The sequence below is a fragment of the Bidens hawaiensis genome, unplaced genomic scaffold (assembly GCF_021521415.1).
Source record: "Bidens hawaiensis isolate Kalapana, Puna unplaced genomic scaffold, B.hawaiensis_p1.1 tig00006521_1, whole genome shotgun sequence".
Classification (NCBI taxonomy): Eukaryota; Viridiplantae; Streptophyta; class Magnoliopsida; order Asterales; family Asteraceae; genus Bidens; species Bidens hawaiensis.
In genome coordinates, this window is record NW_027491438.1 from 1,186,530 (window position 1) to 1,209,115 (window position 22,586).

Below are 22,586 nucleotides of genomic sequence, written 5' to 3' on the forward strand. Positions count from 1 at the left end.
TTGGTGCTTGTATGAAATGAACGTAAAAGTGCTTGAACACAAGGATTTTTTGCTAGGAAAAAACCCGTTATCCTTAGGATAACAAACAAAAAACCCTGGGTGGTGAAAACTATCACCACTGGTTTATTAATAATGAAGTGATTACAAGTGGTGGAGCTTGATCGAATCGTGATTACAATGAGAGCGAGTACTAGTAAGTTCTCGAGTGCTAGAGTGTGTGTTTTGTGATCCGAGCTAGACTCTATTTATACAAAAAATAAAGCTAATAATATGCCCTATATTTAAGAAAACTTTAGAATGAGTCAAACTAGCCGTTAATTCTTCTAATCAGCACGTTTCTTTATCGGCCACGCTCTAATAACAGCAAGTGCGAGTCTTCGGGAGATCATGGCAACGGTATTTGACCTGGTAAATAGAGAAAGTAGCTGACAATATGTTAACTATATAATGTAATTAGGATACCTGTCGCCTCTAGAGATACCACATCATGAATTCATTCTGAATATAATAATTGCTGAGGATACTGAAAATCCATGCCCCAACAATTGCCCCCAAATTTTATCGGCTGTAGATATGTATTACAGCTGTAAAATTTTTGAAATTTGAATTTTAAATTTTGTGTGGTGGATCTTTAATACACGCGTCCGCCGCTCTCATGACTCAGCAAACCCTAGGTCGTCCATATAACTACCCAAATAAGTGATATTTATCTCATCTTCTCCTCTATCCAGGTAACTCCTTTCTTCTTCTTATCTTAACGAAACCATGAGTCCAAAACTTTCTCCGTCCGGTATCGAGGATTTCGTGTGTCAGAATCCCCTCGCAAATTCTGCGAACGAGATATGTATTTTCGGAAACACCGACATTGCGAGCCTTCGGTCTCAGGGTTGCTTTCCTGCTGGAACCGTCTTCCGTCCTTTTGATGTCGCTTTATCTTCTGATTTTGTTTCAAAAACCTGGATTTGCTTCCCGTTTTTGCCGTTCAAAATCGGTTTTTCTTACCCATTTCCTGCCTTTACCAGTGAGTTCTTTTTCAAAACAGGTCTTAGTTATGCTCAAACTATGCCCATGGTTTGGAGGACCTTGTTTGTTTTAGAGAGATTAATTGCTGACCATGCCCTCGATCTTAACCTTTTGGAGCTTGCTTCAGTGTATGACCTTCGCAGGCATGGGTCTTCAAGATATCTCCTTAAAATTAAGTCCGGTCGATCTCCGTTAGTCTTGAAAAACACCTAGAATAATGATTAGTGGAAGAGACAATTTTTCTTTGTTAGGAGAGATTTTCTTCCATAGCCCAATACTCTTCCTTATCTCAGGGTTTCCAAATGTAGGATACTGTATCTTGAATATATACTGATATCTTTTGTGACTGGCGTGTTTTCTTTTGTTTTTTGCAGCTTTGAAGTTCTTTGAGATCGCTTCTCCCACTAGAGAAACAGAGGACAAGCTTGACTCCTTCTTTCTTATTGACGAGGAAGAGAGGACGTTTTATCTTCAGTCAAGTTTTCAAGAACCATCTCCGTCCTCAGCTCCGTTATGTCTGGTAAGAAACATTTGAGATGTTAGTGCGATTTTTAAGGATCAGAGATACTAACCTGTGTATTTGTAGGCAATTCTGCTTCTGCTTTTGCTCTTGAAGATATTGACAACATGGTATCCACCCGAAGCACTATCAAGAAGGAACATGTCCCCAGCTCTATCCCTCGACCTGAAGGCAGCCACGCAAAGGGCTTTAAGAAGCGGAAGAGTCAAGAGACCAGTGAATCCATTCCTATGCACGATGTTGACTTCCATGATGTCGTGAATAAGACTCAGCAGGTATATTTTTAGTTTTTCATGAACTCCTCTTTCTTGAGGATAATTTGTATTGAGGATTCTCTATCCTTGTAGGGTCTTGAGCATCTTTCCTCCCGGTTTGCCAACATGAGCCTCGAACTCCATGAAGCCAATATTCGCATCTCCGAACTGATGAAGATAGGAGTCACAAAGACCAGTCTTCTTGATAAGAAGACCAAAGAGCTGGAAGACGCGAAACTGGAGCTGTCACTGGCCAAGAAGGAATTGGTCCATTAAAAGGCTAAATGCTTGGTAAAGGTGACGAGGCTATGGATGGGGTGAAAAAGTCTGCAGCTGTTTTCGTATTTCCCCGGCTTAGGATGGCTAAAGAGGCGAAGGATGCTGGTTTGGATACTCCCTTCTGGGATGTAGCGAGTTGGGAGAAGATATTGGTTGAGCTTGATGGAGAAACGGTGGAGGAAGCTGGTCCGAGCGGGGCGGAGAAGGTTGTGGAGGAGGCAGTGGATGTGGCGACCAAGGGAGCAGTGAAGGCTATCGGTGATGAGGTGCAATTGGGCAGTGATGGCGGTAAAGAAAAAGCTTGAGCCCAATTTTTTAAGGTCTATGTGTTTCTGGTTTGATGGTGGGTTGTAATGGTTGTCGAACAATTTTTATTTTTCTGTCTTGAACAAGTAAGCTTAGGATATTAGGATACATGGATGGAGGGATCTTGACTTTCCAAGACGAAGCCATGTTATCTTGACTTTTGAACATATGGCAATATTCGGGTGGAGGGATCTTGGCTTTTCAAGACGAAACCCGGGTGTTGCCTTTTAATTTCCTGCACTTATGGTTAGTAATAATATAATCTTTTGGCTTTACACATTGTGTTCAGTAACTTATAAGTTTTAATTGGGATATTACTGTTGGACCCGTTATGCCCAAGACATATATTTTTATTAATGTGGCTAGTATGTCATGATCCAAGTCGGGTCATACCCAATAACAAGCTAGACAAACACCAATAATATTTGTTTATATATGATATGATCATTACAAATAAATATTAACACTGGAGTTATTTAGAAAGGGGTTTCTAAATATAATGTACTTATGAAATAAATAAATCATATGGATGATTTATACTTTGAGAGAAATCATTCCATATTGTTAATTAAGATGGTTAAGTAACATTATACTTAGCATATCACATGTAATGTGTTATATTTATAATGGTATAAGTTCTAACACATATGAATATATATATATATATAGATATATGTATATACAGAAAGATATAAACAAAATAATAAGAATAATAACAAGGTAGGAAGCCCCCCCCCCCCCCTTCTCTTTCACTTTGTATTATTTTATTATTATATCCTAGTTAGTGGAGGCATGCAAAGGAATTGATTGGAGGACTTGGGTGGCGGGTTTTATGACTATCTTTCCTTCATTCTTTCATTCACATAATTCACAAGTAACAACACAGGAGGAAATATCCTCTCAACTTCTTCTCTCTTTTCTTCTTGGATTAAGCCAAGATCAAAACAAGGAAGAGGAGTGTCTTTCAAGTGAAAATCCTAGCTAGAAGTGGTGTGTTGTCGGAGGTTTGGGGTATGCAAGCTTGAGAACCTTCCCTTTGAAGTTCTTGCCCTTCCATCATCTCCTTCTTCACCCGGATTTGTTCTCTTGAAAGGTATCCTTACATGCATGGACTTATAGTGGCATGCATGTGTTTGATAGTATGTATTTCATATTTGGATCCGGGCTTGGGTTTTGCATGTGTAAAATTGGTATTACACATATCAAATTAACAAGATTTAAAACTTATTTCCGTTGCATTTTTGGTAATATTGGGATTTTATCACTTTGATAATCTTGTTAAAACCCAACAATGGCATCAAGAGCCGCTTATACGGATGCATGCTTCATTAGACCCAAATATTTTCGGGTTTATGGTGGGGTTTTACCATATGGCCGAAAATTTTGGGGGTTTTGGTTACCCCATGGTTTTTCAAGGTTATACTTTACATGCATGTGGTAATCTTGAAAAACTAAGTCATTTGGATGATTAATTATGTTTGTTTGGACAAAACCCAGAACTTTCGGTTTTTGTTTGTTTTGGCCGAAAGTTTCAAGGGTCAAGGGGAACCATTTTGGGTCTTGTATTAATGCATATATAGATATGTATTGGATGTTCATAACCTAGCCATGGCGTTGTGTTTGGTTGAATGTTTCTGTTGTTATGTTTGTTCATTCAAAGTGGTTGTTTGTTCATTCAATATGGTTGTAATTTATTTGGGTTGTGTAATCTATTTATTCATTTCATTTGGTTTGTAATAATAAGTAGATTAAATGCATTTCTTTTACTAGAAAAATGTATTAGGATATATTTTTGTAAAAGAAGATGCAAGGAAGGAAGCCCAAATAAAATGATGGAGACCACAACACGAGGGTGAACACTTGGAGCATTTAGATGCGGGATCAAGTGGGAGTTCACCGACACAAGCTCATGTCCTTTTGGGTCCCTTAGGAGAGACTTTTTGACACACTTGTCTTCGGTCAACAAGTGTGGTCAACATTAGGAGGCTATGGTTATGAGCTTGTGGTTGTGTATATTTTATGCTTGCATGGTTGATTTACTTTTGTTTGTATGTTATTGCAATGTGGTTTGCTAACAACTTAAAATCAACAACTAGCATAAAATTGGTTCCTTAGAAATCGTTAGGTAATAAAAATTGGTTTAATTAAAGGCTAATGATTTCATATTAAAATGGGTTTTATTAATAGTAACTTTGAAAATGGGTTTTTCAACTTAGTACCATACATTTGAATGCATGCAAATGAAAGGTACATAAAAAGTTTTCCAATCTAGAATTTAGAAAACTAAAAATCCCTTTTATAAAATAAGTTGAACACCATCCTTTTATACGACACTCGAATCACTTGGGAACTCGATGTGGGATAAAGGTCAACTAACCGCATTAGAGGAAACTTGTGAGTTGAGGTGGGTTTGCCATATTTGTGGGATAAAGGTAACCTAACCACTTGTATGTGTAAACTCACACGTGTGTGGAAGTAGGACGACTTAAATTGGAAACCATGTGAATAGGGTCACCGAAGCATGGCGTACAATGGTGTTGATGGGATTAAACATGCCGACTAAGCATGAGATGCTTAACCAATCCCATAAAACTAGAAGTTGCAAGGGTTGCAATCGTCAAACGTTGACTACCTTGTTAATTTAAATAGTGGGATAAAGGTCACCTAACTACTATTTGAATGTAACGTTGGGTTCTAGATTTTAATCATTAATTGTCTTGGAAACATAAAGGGTATTAAAGATTAAAATAATTGATATCGAAAATACTAAAATTGAGCTTTGTTATGTTTGTAGATGGCCGCAATCAATAATCCACCTAACGATATTATTCCACCCGTTAATAACCTATCACTAAGATCCATTCTCGATAAGGATCGTCTAAACTATACCAACTTTATGGATTGGTATCGAAACTTGATGTAACATCCCGAAATTTCCAAGTAATATTAATTATATTACTTAATATTAGAGAGAAAGTTTACCCGGGTTATTAGGAAATAAATAATAGAATATGAGTTGGTATGGGTCGGGCTAGTGTTGGGTAATGGATGTGGGTTGTGGACTTGGATTAATTAAGATGGGTTAAATAAGAATGGGATTTCAGGGATATAAATACCCCCAAAATCCCAAAAATATCTTCATTTTACATCTATTTCTTCACACACTCAAAACACACATATTCTAACCGATCAAGATTCGAAGCCGAGACCCGAGATTTTGTTGATAGATCTGAGTTGGTAAGGTAAGAACAAATCCAACAAAGCTAATATTACTGAAAATGGTTAGGATTGGATGGGTTAACCGGACCCCGAAACCCAAACTGCCCAAATCGGACCCCTAAAACGTCGATTTTAGGCCGATTTGATGGTTGGGATTTGTAGGCGCCGATCATACGATTCCGTGGGTACCAAAATCGAGTTATTTGGCTAAGAAACGAAGGATTTATGGGCAAACAGATCTGCAGCGCGATAACTTCGCCTGCAAGATTAAGTTCGCCTGATGAACTTCGCCTTCAAGCGTAACTTCGCCTTCAAGCGTAACTTCGCCTTCAAGCGTAACTTCGCCTAAGGATAACTTCGCCTACGGCCAAGTTCGCCTAAGGATAACTTCGCCTGAAGCCAAGTTCGCCTAAGGTTTAACTTCGCCTGAAGCCAAGTTCGCCTAAGGTTTAACTTCGCCTGAAGCCAAGTTCGCCTAAGGTTTAACTTTGCCTAAAGTGAAGTTCGTTTAGAAAATAAATTAAAAGCGATAAGTTAAAGTAAGCTAATACTAGGCCACCAGATTAGATCAGGCGAGTATTGATACGTGTAACTTATACAGTCAGCCGAGCTCAGTTAAAGAAGGGATTTACAACTATCGAAAGAAGAAGCAGAGTTCAGGTGAGTTTCTAGCCCCATTTCCTTGCAATGTTTTCGGGGCTGTGTGCATACTCGATGTGAAGTGTGAATACACTTACCTTAAGTGGTAAGTGTATGCTATAGATGTTATATGAGGTATATATTTTATAATGCTTGTCGGTACGTGAACGATCTTCGGATATTGCACGTATCTCCAAGGATAGTAAATTCCAAGTGGTTGATAGTGTGTATGAATGTTATGATGTGACTTGTTTATTCCGTAAATACCGAACTGATATGAAGTGTGATATAGGCAGGTAGAGGTAGAGTGTGTTAGAAGTGGCAAGAGTCTAGTAAGGGTGTTAGTGGCATAACGTGAGGGCGCGATAGGGAAAGCCTGTACGTGCCATCGTTATTATGTGTGTATGATTGTTGATGTTACTTGCTTAGTATGTAAATAATGTGCTGATAGAAAGTGGGTTATAGACAAGTAGAAGTATATTGTGATAGAAGTGGATAGGGGTCTAGTAATAGAGTTAGGGGCATAACGTGAGCACGTGGTAGAGTGAGTCTATGCGTGTCTTCGTTATTAAAGTGGCACAAGTGGCATAAGTAGCATAAAGTGGCATAAGTGGCATAAAGTGGCACAAGTGGCATAAGTGGCATAAAGTGGCACAAGTGGCATAAGTGGCATAAAGTGGCACAAGTGGCATAAAGTGGCACAAGTGGCATAAGTGGCATAAAGTGGCACAAGTGGCATAAGTGGCATAAAGTGGCACAAGTGGCATAAAGTGGCACAAGTGGCATCAATGGTTAAGCTGTAGGGGTAATTAATTGGCTAAGCTGTAGGGATAATTAAGTGGTTGAGAAGTAGCGGGTTAGATAGTGGACTACGTGTCTTCGGATACGCATATGATGCATGTAGTGGTTGTATGATGAGTTGCTTGATTAACTAGAACTAACTCAGCGTAGCTGACTTTTAGTATGCACGCAGGTGAGCTGATTATAGAGTTAGCATGAGGATGGCACATGGCATGGATTGAACGGCTGGTATCTGAAGAAGAAGAAAGGATGTTTTAAATATAAGTTTTGTGTTATGGTATCAAAGAAAAGATTTAATGTTTTGTAACAAATGATTGATGTTTTATATTCCGCGAAAAGTTTTAATAAACTCTGTTTTGAAGAACTGTGTTTATGAGTAAATCCGACGCTAAAGTAGGGTCACCGGGTTCGGGGCCTTACAAGTTGGTATCAGAGCATAAGTTCGAGAGATTTAAGCATCCTACATGCTTAGACTCGAACATAGAATGAGATTTAAGTAAGAAAAGAAAGAAGATGCCAGTTCAATATAGCCATGTGTCACTCAAGCAAGCTCAGTAAAGGTAAAGTGTATGGTAAATGGTGTATGTTAATGTTGGCTTATTTGCTAAATGAAGAATGAGTGCAGGTTAGGGATATGATTAATTGATCTTAACTGATTAACTGTTTAAGAGTATAAACAAGCACAAGTGAAATCATGAAGGGGAGTATGTAGAACCTGAGGAGTAACGCAAATAGTTAATTACACTTGATCAACGTCATTAACTACTTACCTTACGAATCACGTGCTAAATAATTCCTAGAGTGATAACATTTGTGTTTCCTTAGAGATAAGATAGATGACTGTTACAAAAGAGGCGGACACGAGAAGAATCTGAGGCAGAGCGATATACGAAAACAACATGACTCCAACTGCAAAAAGTAATGAAGAAGTCACGCTTGGAGCTTGTAGTCAGATATGCTAAGAGAGTTGCCAAATTGTCACAAAAACATCAAAGGAAGCCCTTGGAAAGACGAGACGAGACTTGAGACATCGAGAGCCTCATGGACAAGCTACCTTAAATAGCTAAAACACATGACCACCATTCGATGACTACAAGTCATGAGTAAGAAGGATAACTCAGAAAGCAAAGACGATTCAATAAAGTGTGTAAATATAAGAAGTTTTCCTTTTATCGGGAATAAGTTAGGTTTCGGGGACGAAACCTCTTTAAGGAGGGAAGACTTATAACATCCCGAAATTTCCAAGTAATATTAATTATATTACTTAATATTAGAGAGAAAGTTTACCCGGGTTATTAGGAAATAAATAATAGAATATGAGTTGGTATGGGTCGGGCTAGTGTTGGGTAATGGATGTGGGTTGTGGACTTGGATTAATTAAGATGGGTTAAATAAGAATGGGATTTCAGGGATATAAATACCCCCAAAATCCCAAAAATATCTTCATTTTACATCTATTTCTTCACACACTCAAAACACACATATTCTAACCGATCAAGATTCGAAGCCGAGACCCGAGATTTTGTTGATAGATCTGAGTTGGTAAGGTAAGAACAAATCCAACAAAGCTAATATTACTGAAAATGGTTAGGATTGGATGGGTTAAACGGACCCCGAAACCCAAACTGCCCAAATCAGACCCCTAAAACGTCGATTTTAGGCCGATTTGATGGTTGGGATTTGTAGGCGCCGATCATACGATTCCGTGGGTACCAAAATCGAGTTATTTGGCTAAGAAACGAAGGATTTATGGGCAAACAGATCTGCAGCGCGATAACTTCGCCTGCAAGATTAAGTTCGCCTGATGAACTTCGCCTTCAAGCGTAACTTCGCCTTCAAGCGTAACTTCGCCTTCAAGCGTAACTTCGCCTAAGGATAACTTCGCCTACGGCCAAGTTCGCCTAAGGATAACTTCACCTGAAGCCAAGTTCGCCTAAGGTTTAACTTCGCCTGAAGCCAAGTTCGCCAAAGGTTTAACTTCGCCTGAAGCCAAGTCCGCCTAAGGTTTAACTTCGCCTGAAGCCAAGTTCGCCTAAGGTTTAACTTCGCCTAAAGTGAAGTTCGTTTAGAAAATAAATTAAAAGCAATAAGTTAAAGTAAGCTAATACTAGGCCACCAGATTAGATCAGGCGAGTATTGATACGTGTAACTTATACAGTCAGCCGAGCTCAGTTAAAGAAGGGATTTACAACTATCGAAAGAAGAAGCAGAGTTCAGGTGAGTTTCTAGCCCCATTTCCTTGCAATGTTTTCGGGGCTGTGTGCATACTCGATGTGAAGTGTGAATACACTTACCTTAAGTGGTAAGTGTATGCTATAGATGTTATATGAGGTATATATTTTATAATGCTTGTCGGTACGTGAACGATCTTCGGATATTGCACGTATCTCCAAGGATAGTAAATTCCAAGTGGTTGATAGTGTGTATGAATGTTATGATGTGACTTGTTTATTACGTAAATACCGAACTGATATGAAGTGTGATATAGGCAGGTAGAGGTAGAGTGTGTTAGAAGTGGCAAGAGTCTAGTAAGGGTGTTAGTGGCATAACGTGAGGGCGCGATAGGGAAAGCCTGTACGTGCCATCGTTATTATGTGTGTATGATTGTTGATGTTACTTGCTTAGTATGTAAATAATGTGCTGATAGAAAGTGGGTTATAGACAAGTAGAAGTATATTGTGATAGAAGTGGATAGGGGTCTAGTAATAGAGTTAGGGGCATAACGTGAGCACGTGGTAGAGTGAGTCTATGCGTGTCTTCGTTATTAAAGTGGCACAAGTGGCATAAGTAGCATAAAGTGGCATAAGTGGCATAAAGTGGCACAAGTGGCATAAGTGGCATAAAGTGGCACAAGTGGCATAAGTGGCATAAAGTGGCACAAGTGGCATAAAGTGGCACAAGTGGCATAAGTGGCATAAAGTGGCACAAGTGGCATAAGTGGCATAAAGTGGCACAAGTGGCATAAAGTGGCACAAGTGGCATCAATGGTTAAGCTGTAGGGGTAATTAATTGGCTAAGCTGTAGGGATAATTAAGTGGTTGAGAAGTAGCGGGTTAGATAGTGGACTACGTGTCTTCGGATACGCATATGATGCATGTAGTGGTTGTATGATGAGTTGCTTGATTAACTAGAACTCACTCAGCGTAGCTGACTTTTAGTATGCACGCAGGTGAGCTGATTATAGAGTTAACATGAGGATGGCACATGGCATGGATTGAACGGCTGGCATCTGAAGAAGAAGAAAGGATGTTTTAAATATAAGTTTTGTGTTATGGTATCAAAGAAAAGATTTAATGTTTTGTAACAAATTATTGATGTTTTATATTCCGCGAAAAGTTTTAATAAACTCTGTTTTGAAGAACTGTGTTTATGAGTAAATCCGACGCTAAAGTAGGGTCACCGGGTTCGGGGCCTTACACTTGAGAATCGTTCTCAAACAAGAAAAGAAATACCACGTATTAGAAGACCCAATTCCTGATGAATCTAGCATTGACGATGCCGAAGACCATAACAATTGGGTTAAGCACAATGAGGATTCGGTGCAAGTTTCTTGCCTCATGTTGGGAACTATGATTCCCAAGATTCAAAAGGATTTTGAACTTCATGGGGCATACGACATGATCACCAAACTTAAGGAAATGTTCCTTACACAAGCTAGGGTGGAACGCTTCGAAACGGTTCGAGCGCTTCATGCATGTCCTATGGAAGAAACTCAATAGGTCTCATCTTATGTACTTAAGATGAAAAGCCACATTGATCGTCTCGAGCGCCTTAATTTTCGCGTCTCAAACGAGTTAGCCACAGATTAGATCCTAAATGGCTTAACTAAAAGGTTTGAGACATTTGTTATGAATTATAACATGAATGGGTGGGACAAGGGCATTGGTGAGCTTCATGCGATGCTTAAAACGGCCAAGACGGGAATGGGTAAAAACGGTTTACCCGTTCTCACGATCAATGAGGGAGGCAATAAGAAAAGGCATCACCCGGAACCCAAGGCAAAGGTTGCCAAAGGTAAGGGACAAGTCAAGGGCAAGTTCAAGGGAAAGGCTAAAGTGGAACCACCCAAACCAAAGAAGCTAAAGGTTAGCTCGGAGGATCCATGCTTTGGATGTGGGGAGATTGGGCATTGGATGAGGAATTGTCCAACCCGTCTCAAAGAGTTGAAAGCTAAGAGGGATGCGGGGCAAATGATGTGTTGTAAAACACTCGTATTTTCCGCACCTTTTATCTACGTTTTTGTATTACATTTTATGTGTTTTAACTTGTTTTAGATAGGTTTTACATAATTTTCTTCATATTGTAGGTTTTGGGTGAAAGAAAGAAAGAAACCGAGCTTTTGGAGTAGTTTACGAGCCTTTTACACATACGTTTTCAAGTAAAAACTTAAGGCCCAGTCCGTTACATCATGGAAAAGCCCAAGCCTACTATTATATTATATTATATTATAAAAAAGAAAAAAAACCCTAACAAGGGTAGGAGGTTGCGATCGCAGGCAGCCAAGGGAGAAGAGAAAAAAAGTTTTTTCGAGCAAGGTTCTTGTGTTTTGGCGGCTAGGGAAGGAAGAAGGAAGCAAGTTCAAGCCTCGGGATCATTCACCTCCGAATTTTACAGCAAAGAGCAGCCCCGGAATTGCCCATATCCTTTCATCTTTTTCATTGTTCATACACTTTGAGTTTCTTGCTTAATTGTTGAATTGTTTTGCAATTACTTGGGAGATTGAATTGTTTATGATATTTGTTGATCATTGAATGCTTGAATTGATGTTTGAGATGAGTTATACAATGGTTTTATTAAGTGTTCATGGCTGTCCAAAGATGATTAGAGGCTAAACTTGTTAGTTCTACCTAGGAATGATGTTAATTGTTAGGTTTTGATAGGTTTTATGGATTGTTTGATTGATAGACCTTAATTGCTATTGTAAAGTTTGATTTAGGCATGAAATAGGTTGTGTTTAGTGGCTGGAAATTTTGGTAATTCATTGCATGAACCCCGTGTGTTGATTGATTAGTTTCGTATTGATTGATTGGTGCATTGTTTGATTCTAGACTTTGTGTTTAGGGTTTGTTTGCGGTAGGTACCACCGTAGGGTTTTGTTGCGTGAATTTAAGGTTAAAGTACAGCGGTTAGGCACCTTCCTTGAGACCGAGAGGTGATAGGAAGTTAGGACTGTTAACTTCCTATCAGGCGAACGATACTGACTGTTAACTTCGTTTTGATCCCTGCGTGGTGACCTGGGTGGATAAATATCGCATCTGTAGCCGGACAGATCAGGCACATTTCTGGGTAGCTCTCTACAAATAACTTCTTCTTCCACCTCTTTCTCCTCCTCCTCCAGTTCCTCTTCTGGGTCTTCCTCTTCTGGATCCTCCTTTGATTCCTCCTCTGGATCCTCCTCTGATTCTTCCTCTAGATCCTCCTCAACGGAGATTACCGGTTCTTCTTCCGGTACATAGTCGTTATTCCTTGACATGACTCTGCACAAAGGTTACTTATAAGAATAATATCTATTGCTATCGCTAACTATTGTCGAGGATATTAATTAATTAAGCCAAATTTAATATTAATTATATTAGAATATAATATTAGTTTTATTAAAATTTTAATTTTAATTATTATTAAATCAATACTGAATATAAATGTATATAATATTCATAATAAAATTTACCGTTATCAACAGTATCGTACCTACACGTATTCATACACCTTGTTCCAAATAAGCACGTATGAGTGTTACATATATATATATACTTACACATTACCTTTTATACACATATGTTGCCATTTTTACCTAACCCCACGTTCCGCGACTTCTCCCCGAATTCCCTCGTACAAGCAAGTCTGTTATTATGTTCCGGACCACAATAACTCACTTGCCCTACAAGTTCATCCCGACATCCATCAGTAAATATTTCCCAGAGTTAATCGAGCCTACGGTTATATTTTAGGTACCCTAAGGGATAACCTAATCCTTTATAACCAATGGCTCTGATACCAACTTCTGTCACACCCCGACTAGCATAATGCGGAAGCGTAAAACGGGAATGTAACAGACACCTCTAGTATCAACACATTGTTTATAAAGAAACATTACAAACTAATTTACAATATATTACATTTCTTTATTCTATCATTGTTTTATAGTCTAGGTGATACAAACAAAACTAGTTCGTTAACTATACGTTCTTACTACTAACACCCTTGCCTCTATTCACATAGCATCAACCACACACCTTGGGCAAGTAACAGATCACCAAATCATTCCGATTTAGGTACACCTGAAAAGCAGTTTAAAACGGGTCAACTACTAGAGTTGGTGAGTTTCACGAGTTTCAAGAAAACAGTAATGAGTATTCAAAAGTTAACATGTAATTATGCACACCATTTGGACTTGTCTTTGATGGATCCAGGCTATTCATTTTTCTTAGGCCAGCTGGCCTTGTCACCTAGATCCTGCATTGCACAAATCTCACCACTAATGTCAATATTCAAAAATTTTAGGATACTCCTCATCATCCTCATCTTCTTCCACAGCATTTATCCAGGGATTATCTTGCTTGGAATAAGGCTTGGGCCTAGTGTACCTCTGTAGAGTATCTGACTTCCTGTTGGTGGACTCATACTTTGGGATAACCAAGTTTCCATGGGCCTTCTTGTCATCCTCTAGCCGAATATATCTTAACGCCCTGTTTCTGACTTCATCAAGATTCCTACATGGAGTCATGACAAGGTCATCATAGAAAGGAGAATGCTTCCTTAATCCCATCTTGAAGGCTTCAACAGCAGTTGCCATGTCAAGGTTGGGGATTTTCAAAGCTTCTCTGCTAAATCTAGTTATGTAATCCCTTAAGGATTCATTATACGTTGAACAATTCTATATAAGTCACCTGTTATTTTCTCAAAAGATCTACTACAAGAAAATTGGTTATTAAACAAATTAATTAAATGAGAAAATGATGTAATAGTGCTGGAAGGAATACTCAATAACCATTTGAGGGCTGGCCCCGTCAATTTTGAACCAAATCCCTTGCATAGGCAAGCTTCTTTGATGTCGATAGGGATGGGGTTGATCTCCATCCTTTCTCTGTATTGAGCTACATGTTCCTCAGTATCCGTAGTGCCGTCGTAGAGTTTCATGCTAGGTGTCTGGAATTTCTTGGGGATCTCCACGTCACATATAGGCCAAGTAAACCTAGATATGTTATGGCTACCTGCGGGCACTTCAGCTATGGGACGTATTATCCGTGGGATACTAGAAATCATATCCTTCATTTTCTGTAATTCCCTAGCTATCTCGGGGGGTTATCCCCTTATCATGCATATGTCCACGGTTAGTGTATAAATTAGCATTAAATAAACTGTTACCGAGGTCATGATTAGGTCTTTGGTATCATGAGCCTTGATGGCTAGTTCTTCCATTGAGGGTATCCTCAGGATAAGGTGACGCTTGCATTGGGATGTCATCTCCAACATGTACTTCAGAGGACACCATGGGAAATCCTGATGAGAATACGCCAGCTGGCATGGTTGAAGGAGGCTGCATGTTGATGAAATCTGGCCTCGTTGGTCTAGGTAGTTCCAAGGATACCGGAAGGTATGGTCCTCCGTTTCCAAATTGCTGCTGAGACGGAGTCCTTGTTGATTGCGTCCCCAAGGATCTGGGATTCTGAAGGATGGTCGATCATGGAGAACCAAAATCAAGAACCCTGGGCATGATTGGAGTAGCCTCATGTCCTGGTTTCATTTTGATTCCTTCGATCTCCTTAAATAGCCTTGAGTTGGTCTTTTCCTGCTGCTCCATGCGCGTTTTGACCTGTTTCATCAAAGCAAAAGTATCATTGTTCGAAATAATCGGGTCTAACAGTGTAGAAGACCCCACGAATGGTGGAAGTTCTCCTCTGGGTTGAGCGTTCTTCTTTGGCATTGGTGGAGGTCTTGGGTTGACATTTGAAGCAGCGGTGACCATCGGAGCAAAGACAGAGCTGATTTTTGGTTGTGAGGCCATAATGAAGGGATGAAAAATGATTGAGTGTGAAGAAAAAGTTTTTGATGGATTGAAGCACCGTTTGCCCCATGGTGGGTGCCAAATTATTTTGGTCAAAAATTGACAATAGTGATTTTACAACCAAATTAGTAGTCGGGACTTGGTGCTTGTATGCAATGAACGTAAAAGTGTTTGAACATGAGGATTTGTTGCGAGGAAAAAACCCGTTATCCTTAGGATAACAAGCAAAAAACCCCAGGTGGTGAAAACTATCACCACTGGTTTATTAATAACGAAGTGATTACAAGTGGTGGAGCTTGATCAGATCGTGATTACAATGAGAGCGAGTACTAGTAAGTTCTCGAGTGCTAGAGTGTGTGTTTTGTGATCCGAGCTAGACTCTATTTATACAAAAAGTAAAGCTAACAATATGCCCTATATTTAAGGAAACTTTAGAATTAGTCCAATTAGTCGTTAATTCTTCTAATCAGCACGTTTCCTTATCGGCCATGCTCTAATAACAGCAAGTGCGAGTCTTCGGGAGATCATGGCAACGGTATTTGACCTGGTAAATAGAGAAAGTAGCTGACAATGTGTTAGTTATATAATGTAATTAGGATACCTGTCGCCTCTGGAGATACCGCATCCTGAATTCATTCTGAATATAATAATTGCTGAGGATACTGAAAATACATGACCCAACATGTCTTGTTGGTTGAAAGCAATCGTCATGCATGACTTCTCAAAACTCGCCGGAGGATATTTCCAGATCCATGACTTCACGGAATATTCCGAAGAGTTGGGAAAAAGATTCCGGCGACGGATATAACACTGGAGACCCTGAACTAGGTTGGTGCTTGTTTACCTAAACAGTGGACGGACCAACCAAAACATTTTACCGGTGAGACAACGGTGGTGGCGGCGGATTTGATCGACCGTTCTTCTAGAGGTTTAAATGAGACCCGTGATCAAGAGGTCCCACGGATGGCGCCAATGTTGGAACTTATTCCGAAACGGTAAGGTTCCTAACAAGCTCAAGAGAGAATGGAGATCGGTATTAAGTTGATATACAAAGAAGTGAGTGAGTATTATGTTCTATTTGTCCCCTCATTACATTGTTCTCCTCTCTTTTTTTATAGAGGAGAGTATTATACACATTATCTACCGGATACACTAGTATTACACGAGTCCCTCGGTCCATCCAGCTTTCCTTTGGTCTGACGAGTTCGTAGATCTTTATCCCACGGTTCCTGCCTCTTATCCTGGGACATACGTGCATCGGGCCACCCGCTGGATCAGACGTGTAGCATGTGCGGTTTTCCTCGCAAACCGTTTCCCTCTAAGTGAGCTTCTAGAATGTCTGGACTACTGGGCTTCTTGTTGTTTGGCTTGTTGTTGTTGTTATTGGGCTGGTGCCTGCGCATGAGACTTGTCTCGTGGGTAGGCCCATCATACATCAAAACCCAACTGAAAGGTGTTGTACTTTGCTCTATTTTTTCTCTAAACAAGGTTTTGGGTCGGTGTTGATTAGAGTTCATAAGGGGTTTGATTCATTACTGGGCTGTCTCATAACTGCCGACTAAAAAGGGGTATTTTTTGCGTTGGCATTCATTGGAACGGATCACATGGGCAAACATTAAAACCTTAAGTCCAACTTCGTTTGCATTTTGAAAAATTAGGAATTTCTTATATAGCTAGACTGACTTAATTTCTCATCAGAGTTTTTGTTTTTGAAAGTTAGTGGAGGTGTTTGGATATGCAAATTTATATATGGCAAAGTAGTTATGGGGCCCCTGGATGTTAAATGATTATTGTGGTTGAAGTCTCAATTTTTGTGTCTGTATCACTTGATAATGAACTTCCAGAGACCTTTGTAATTTATGGTTTAAAAAAATCAAGGCTGATAAAACTTCAAGTACACAAATTTAAGACAAACAAAATACATTCAATAAAAGAAAAACATAAGCAACTTGTCTATTATTTTTGTAACCTAATTCTAGTGTCTTCTTTGCTTCAACCTCTATTAGTTGTACATATAGCATGTATATAAAATAAAAGGTCAACTAACAAGTATGAGAATCACACAATTTGATATAAATACGTAAGAAATCGTACAATTCTATGAACATGTGTAACAACGGAAGCAATGTCCTTTCCAGTTGGTAACAACCAACGTACTCGGATAAACGCACAACGCAAGCAAGGTTTTTTCCAGTTGATAACAACCAACGTACTCGGATAAACGCAGACGCAAGTAAGTAAATAAACACACAAGTTCATAATACGAATTATGGTTTAAATAAAGAATAGCTAAGTAAGCCTTGGCTAATAGGTTTTCTTATGGATATATTTGGGGCATTGCTGATGTTACGAGCATTATCCCTAGCTCCTGTAAGTGTTCTACATCAAAATCCTCTGGGTATACATTGTGAAGTTTTTTCCCCCCATCTTGCACATAATCATTCCTATAAGGCTATAACTTTTGGGCATAGTTAACAAATGCGCTAGGCACACTCAAGGCGCAGAGGCCTCGCCTGGGGCCTAGGCGTAAGGCGCAAGAAAAGCGAGGGTCTAAGGAAAAAAAACGAACTTAAATAAAAAATAAAAAATATATTATGTATATGAAAAATAATACTGTTCTTCAAATAAATAAGCAAAAGCTATTATATAGCATTTAACATCATCAAAGTATCAAAAGTTCTAAAATAGTTAAGATTTAAATGTAATTCCAAAACTTGAATAACAAAATGTGTCAATATAATGCTTTTGATCTCTCATAGATCTAAGTTTCAATCGCACTCCTTGCATTTCTTTTGCTTGGCTTTTATCTTCTCATATTGTTGGCATAGACAATGCCGAAGCGCTCGCCTAGGAACTAGAAACGCATTTATTGAGCCTGGCCTGAAAAATGGGCCTAGGCACAAAAAGCGAGGCTTTTAATAACTATGCTTTTGGGGAATGTAGGCAATCTAAGATGGTGTTCATTTGCAACAATTTTCGATAATTAAAGGTGGCAATTTCAACCTGTTTTACATAGAATCGAGTCAATTTGAGCTGTATTTCATTGGTAATATGTCAAACAAGTGAAATATAATAAATAGTCAACTGTGGCTACCGGGTCAAGAGTCACCTAATGTGTATTAGTTTTTTTTTGTTTTTTTGTTAGAACCTAATGTGATTGTACTAAATTCTTCTATTTGAAACAAAATATATCATTAATTTAGTAATTAGTGTTTGTAATTGTATGCAATATATACATTTTATATAAACAGGAGTTGCCAATTGCCACAAACCGACACAACCATTTTTGACTCATGTCCGACTCACCAATTATGCTACAGGCTACAGCTGTTCAACATGTTTGAAATGTTTTTGTTAGTTTCTGAGTTTACAAGATCATATAAGACTTATATCCAACCTTTTGATGTTCTAGGTCTCTGTGATTCAACCGGTTTCTGGTTGTGGTCTTGCTATCCTATCTGTCTTTTCTCATTTCTACCTGAAGGAAGTTATGAATGTTGTTGATTGGATGGGGATTACCTTTGCTGGCCTTGGCACCATAGGTAATGTGAATTTCAAATAATAAACTAGGTGGCAGAATCTAATCAGTTGGTTATTTTTGAAACCTTCAAAAACTAGAATTCAAATCAGTGATTTATAACTAACTTATTATGCAAAGAAATTGATCGTATGCTTTTTCTTCACAATAGTTTCAGAAAGATTCTATTGGCTAAACAAAAATATCTTCTTTTTTTTTTAAATAAAGTTGAGTAAGCTAAAATTATTAATATTATTGTTGAATATGCAGGAGTTGGTGCGGGAGGAGAGGAGCAAACGGCATCCTCAATCTCTATCTTACACTTACCTTGGTTGGCTTGTGGTGTTGCATTTTTGTTTGTAGGTATCGTATTCTTTGCACCATCTGATTCTTGTTATCATACCATGTTTCTGTTCCTATATTTACTTTACTAACAACTCAGTTTTTTTTTTTTTAACTGGATGCCCTTTATATTTATTATCTATACTGTTAATGTTTATAGTTATTGTCCTTGTCCAACTTTCACTTCTTATGTGGATAAATGCTTATGTATAGGAATACTACATACATATGCGTGCTGTGTGTTTGTTACTATTTGTTCTTTTGTTAATAATGTTAATTGTTGGCTGTTCTAATGAGTGTAGAAAATAACCAATATGCCCTTTGTACAAAGATTATATTATTAATCTTGTATGAGTGTTGTTTTTATAATACTTGCTATACCATCTTACATGTTTTTTCAACAGTTTCTTGTTTCAAGATTTTTTTATCAATATAGTATAGTTTCAAGGTGAAAAAGTATCATATATATTTTACATTGTATTTTCAATCGCATGATTAGAATTTTTCATTTTTACAATGTCATGCCATCTGGTCCATATTTGTAAAAAAGGTCTCAAGTCACAGTTGTGATCTTTAATTTTATACATGTATAGGCACTCTTAAACGGATGGCTTCGTATTTACAGACGTCAACGAAGAGAGCAAGAACTGGTTTCCTAAATTTCCAACACGTTTGATAATTTTATAAAATTATCAAAAGGTTATATTTATTTGTCATTTTGGAAATTTACACAGATGCGATCTGAAGTGGTTGAGGAGATCATATATGGCTTGGAATCTGGCATTTTGTTTGGGTATTTTACTATTTCAACTAGTATATATGTTACTGCTGGGAATAATATAATCCAAATCGACCTAATGCGGTTTTAATAAGAAATTAAGAATTGTTTATTCAACCACAGGATGGCTTCTGTGATTTCAAAAATGGGATTTGTATTCCTGGAGCAGGGATTCTCTGCATTGCTGGTTCCTATTTGCATCTCAATCAGCATATGCTGTAGTGCTTCTGGCTTTGTTTACCAGGTCTTTTGAATACTCTTAATCTTCAATTTACCATTTTTAATAGATTTTTAGTAATACATCTAGGGGTCTTCACGATCCGGTTGGCTGGTTTTGACAAAAAAGTATTGGTTGAACCGCCTAGGAATCAACAAACCGACCTGCCCATGTTGTGTGGGTCAGTTGGGGAGCTAGACTCATTTGTATTAAAAGCTTTAAAATGATAAATATGTTTATAGTTAATTCAATGCATACATAATATTAGGGGTGCAAGCGCATAGTCACATATATCGCTGGACAGCCTACGATTTTCGATCTGGATCGTCTGTACCAGATCGTGTACGAACATGTTCTGGGAACGCTCCGATTCGCGAATTCGACACAGAAATTTGCGTTCCGAAAAAATAAATAACTTGTACCTGTTAAAACAGGGATTGCGAATTCTTAATCTGCGAAACAGATTTGGTTACTAAATGGGAACATCGATCGTGATTTTGAAAGTCATTGTCTTTTCAATTTCAGTCACAGTCGATTAATTTTAGGCCCAATGAAGCGATTATGGGAGACTAAGGGAGCTGTTAATATGGAATGAGATTGAAAATAGCGGCGGCTTAGGGTTATTAGGTTAAAACTTAAAAGGACTTATATATCTTTTATTTTCCTTCTTTTACTTTTCTTTAACAAAATGACAATTTTCATCCTTAAAGTTATAGATTTTATTGAAATTATCCTAGACTTTTAAAGATTTAAATATTAGTGCATTAAGATGTTGTACATATCCGTTTTTAATTGTGCATCGCACCATATTATATGGTACATCGTACCGGAGCGATCCGAAATGAGCCTACCCCATCTCGTACAGAATTTTAACGACCTAGCGAATTGCGATCCCATTCCACGTTCCCGTACCGGAGCGTGCCGCGAACTCCGTGACTCTAAGCGAGCCAAGCTAAGCCTGAGTTGGCGAGCTAGGTTGGTTTAATTTATGAGAGCTGCTGGCGGTCTCAATTTGAGCTTTAATTCTAGAGCTCGAGCTCGGCTCTTAAGTAATTTTTCAAAATCGAGCTCAGCTTGTTTATTATTAATTAATTTGTGTATTTACATAGCGTTATAATAATTTTTAAATATACATATTTATAATTCTAATTTTTTATAACATTAGTTAAAATTATTTGGTTAATTTTTTCGCAGTGCTAAATATAATTATAAATATCATTTAAACATACTTAATATGTTAAATAATTATAAAATTTATAGGCTTGGTTAAGCTTACTCGAGCTCGATAAGTGAAGCTCAGGCTCGGGTTCGTTTATCAAACACATTTATATTTAAGTTTGAGCTCGTCTTCAGGTCGCTTAAGCTTGGCTCGATTCAAGCTTTTAGAGGGACGATCTCAATTAGCTTACGAGCGGCTTGGCTCGGGTTCGTTTAAACTCCCTTATTTTTAAGTTCGAGCTCGTGTTCGAGTCGCTTAAGCTTGGTTGGATTTGAGCTTTTCGCGGGCAGAAAGCGTCTTGGCTCATGTATACTCCTAGTACATATGCTGATATGCATAATTGTGTATTTGAAAAAGGAAAAAAAATAAAAGGTTAAACAGCCATTTCCAAGTTCCAAATATGAACTGCCAAAATCGAACTGTATATATCTGAAACCGGCCGACTTGTTTCAGTTCGGGCGTCTTCAACGGCTATAAACACCTTTATTACATCACGTCGGCTGCGCAATTGCTACTATTGCTTGATCTAGAACTAATTTCTCATTAGTATTATTATTGTTATTATTATTATTATTTATGCATGTGTATACGCAGACCCGTGGGTTGAAACACGGGAGGGCGGTTGTAGTGTCCACCTGTGGTGCTGTGGCCTCAATTGTGACTGGTGTACTTGCTGGTATGCTTGCACTTGGAGAACGATTGCCCGAAAGTCCAACATCACGTTTTTGGCTTTTGATTGGATGGTAATATGATTAATGCCACTTTTTTTTAATATCGTATAATGCGGTAAAACTATTTGATAGTCTTTTAATATCCAACTGCAGGTTGCTAATAGTTGCTGGAGTGATATTATTGGTAACGTCAGCGCGGTTGGTTCGGTTCCTTCCTCGTAAGTGGCGACCGCTAGAGAGGAGGCCAACTAGAAGTCGGGAGGGGAGTTCAAACCCGAGTACTGTGATACAAGCAACAACATTGCATCATCTGGTCGCATCTTCAAAATCAAAAGTTTGATTGAGGTTGGCCATAGATAGAGTCATTACATATTTGAGTTGGATTAGAGGTTTATATACAAAACATTTACTTCACCCTAACTAGATTTCATCTGTTAGAATGTTTGGTTCATAGAATGTCTTTGAAGGAGTTTTAAAATGTTAAACGAGATTGGTATTAGAATCTATCTTGCATTTGGTTGGCAGATTGAAATGGAATATTTCATTTAGGGGTGCTTGTGGTATAGTTCGGTCGGTTTTGACGAAAATCCTGCATTGAACCGCTAGCTATGGTTACTGGAAACGGAGAGCCAAACTGTAGCGGACTGTCAGGTTTTATTAGTTTTGGTGTTTTTTTTTAATTTAATTTTTAAAAAATTATTTCGCACTAAAAGTTTTAAAATGATAAAAATGGTTTATGATTATACATAAATATATTTCAAAGTTGAACAAATTTGCATAAATAATAAAGGTAGAG

At 38.3% G+C, this 22,586-nt stretch overlaps 1 protein-coding gene across 1 annotated transcript; it reads left to right on the forward strand.

Annotated features, from left to right (window-relative positions):
* Window positions 1–17,346: 17,346 nt before the first annotated feature.
* Window positions 17,347–22,167, forward strand: LOC143632726 (putative magnesium transporter NIPA9). The gene is made up of 8 exons (XM_077101160.1): window positions 17,347–17,416; window positions 18,459–18,588; window positions 18,834–18,922; window positions 19,499–19,555; window positions 19,640–19,698; window positions 19,807–19,927; window positions 21,714–21,862; window positions 21,944–22,167. Exons 1-8 carry the CDS (start codon window positions 17,366–17,368, stop codon window positions 22,128–22,130), a joined length of 843 nt encoding a protein of 280 aa, XP_076957275.1. The 5' UTR covers window positions 17,347–17,365; the 3' UTR covers window positions 22,131–22,167.
* Window positions 22,168–22,586: the final 419 nt, after the last annotated feature.

What these genes read in the sequence shown, in the direction of transcription:
- LOC143632726 (XM_077101160.1), top strand. Translation starts at nt 17,366, where the DNA reads ATGGATATATTTGGGGCATTGCTGATGTTACGAGCATTATCCCTAGCT. An exon ending in GAGCATTATCCCTAGCTCCT is followed by an intron (nt 17,417 to 18,458) that starts GTAAGTGTTCTA and finishes TTGATGTTCTAG; the next exon opens with GTCTCTGTGATTCAACCGGT. An exon ending in TTTTGGCTTTTGATTGGATG is followed by an intron (nt 21,863 to 21,943) that starts GTAATATGATTA and finishes ATCCAACTGCAG; the next exon opens with GTTGCTAATAGTTGCTGGAG.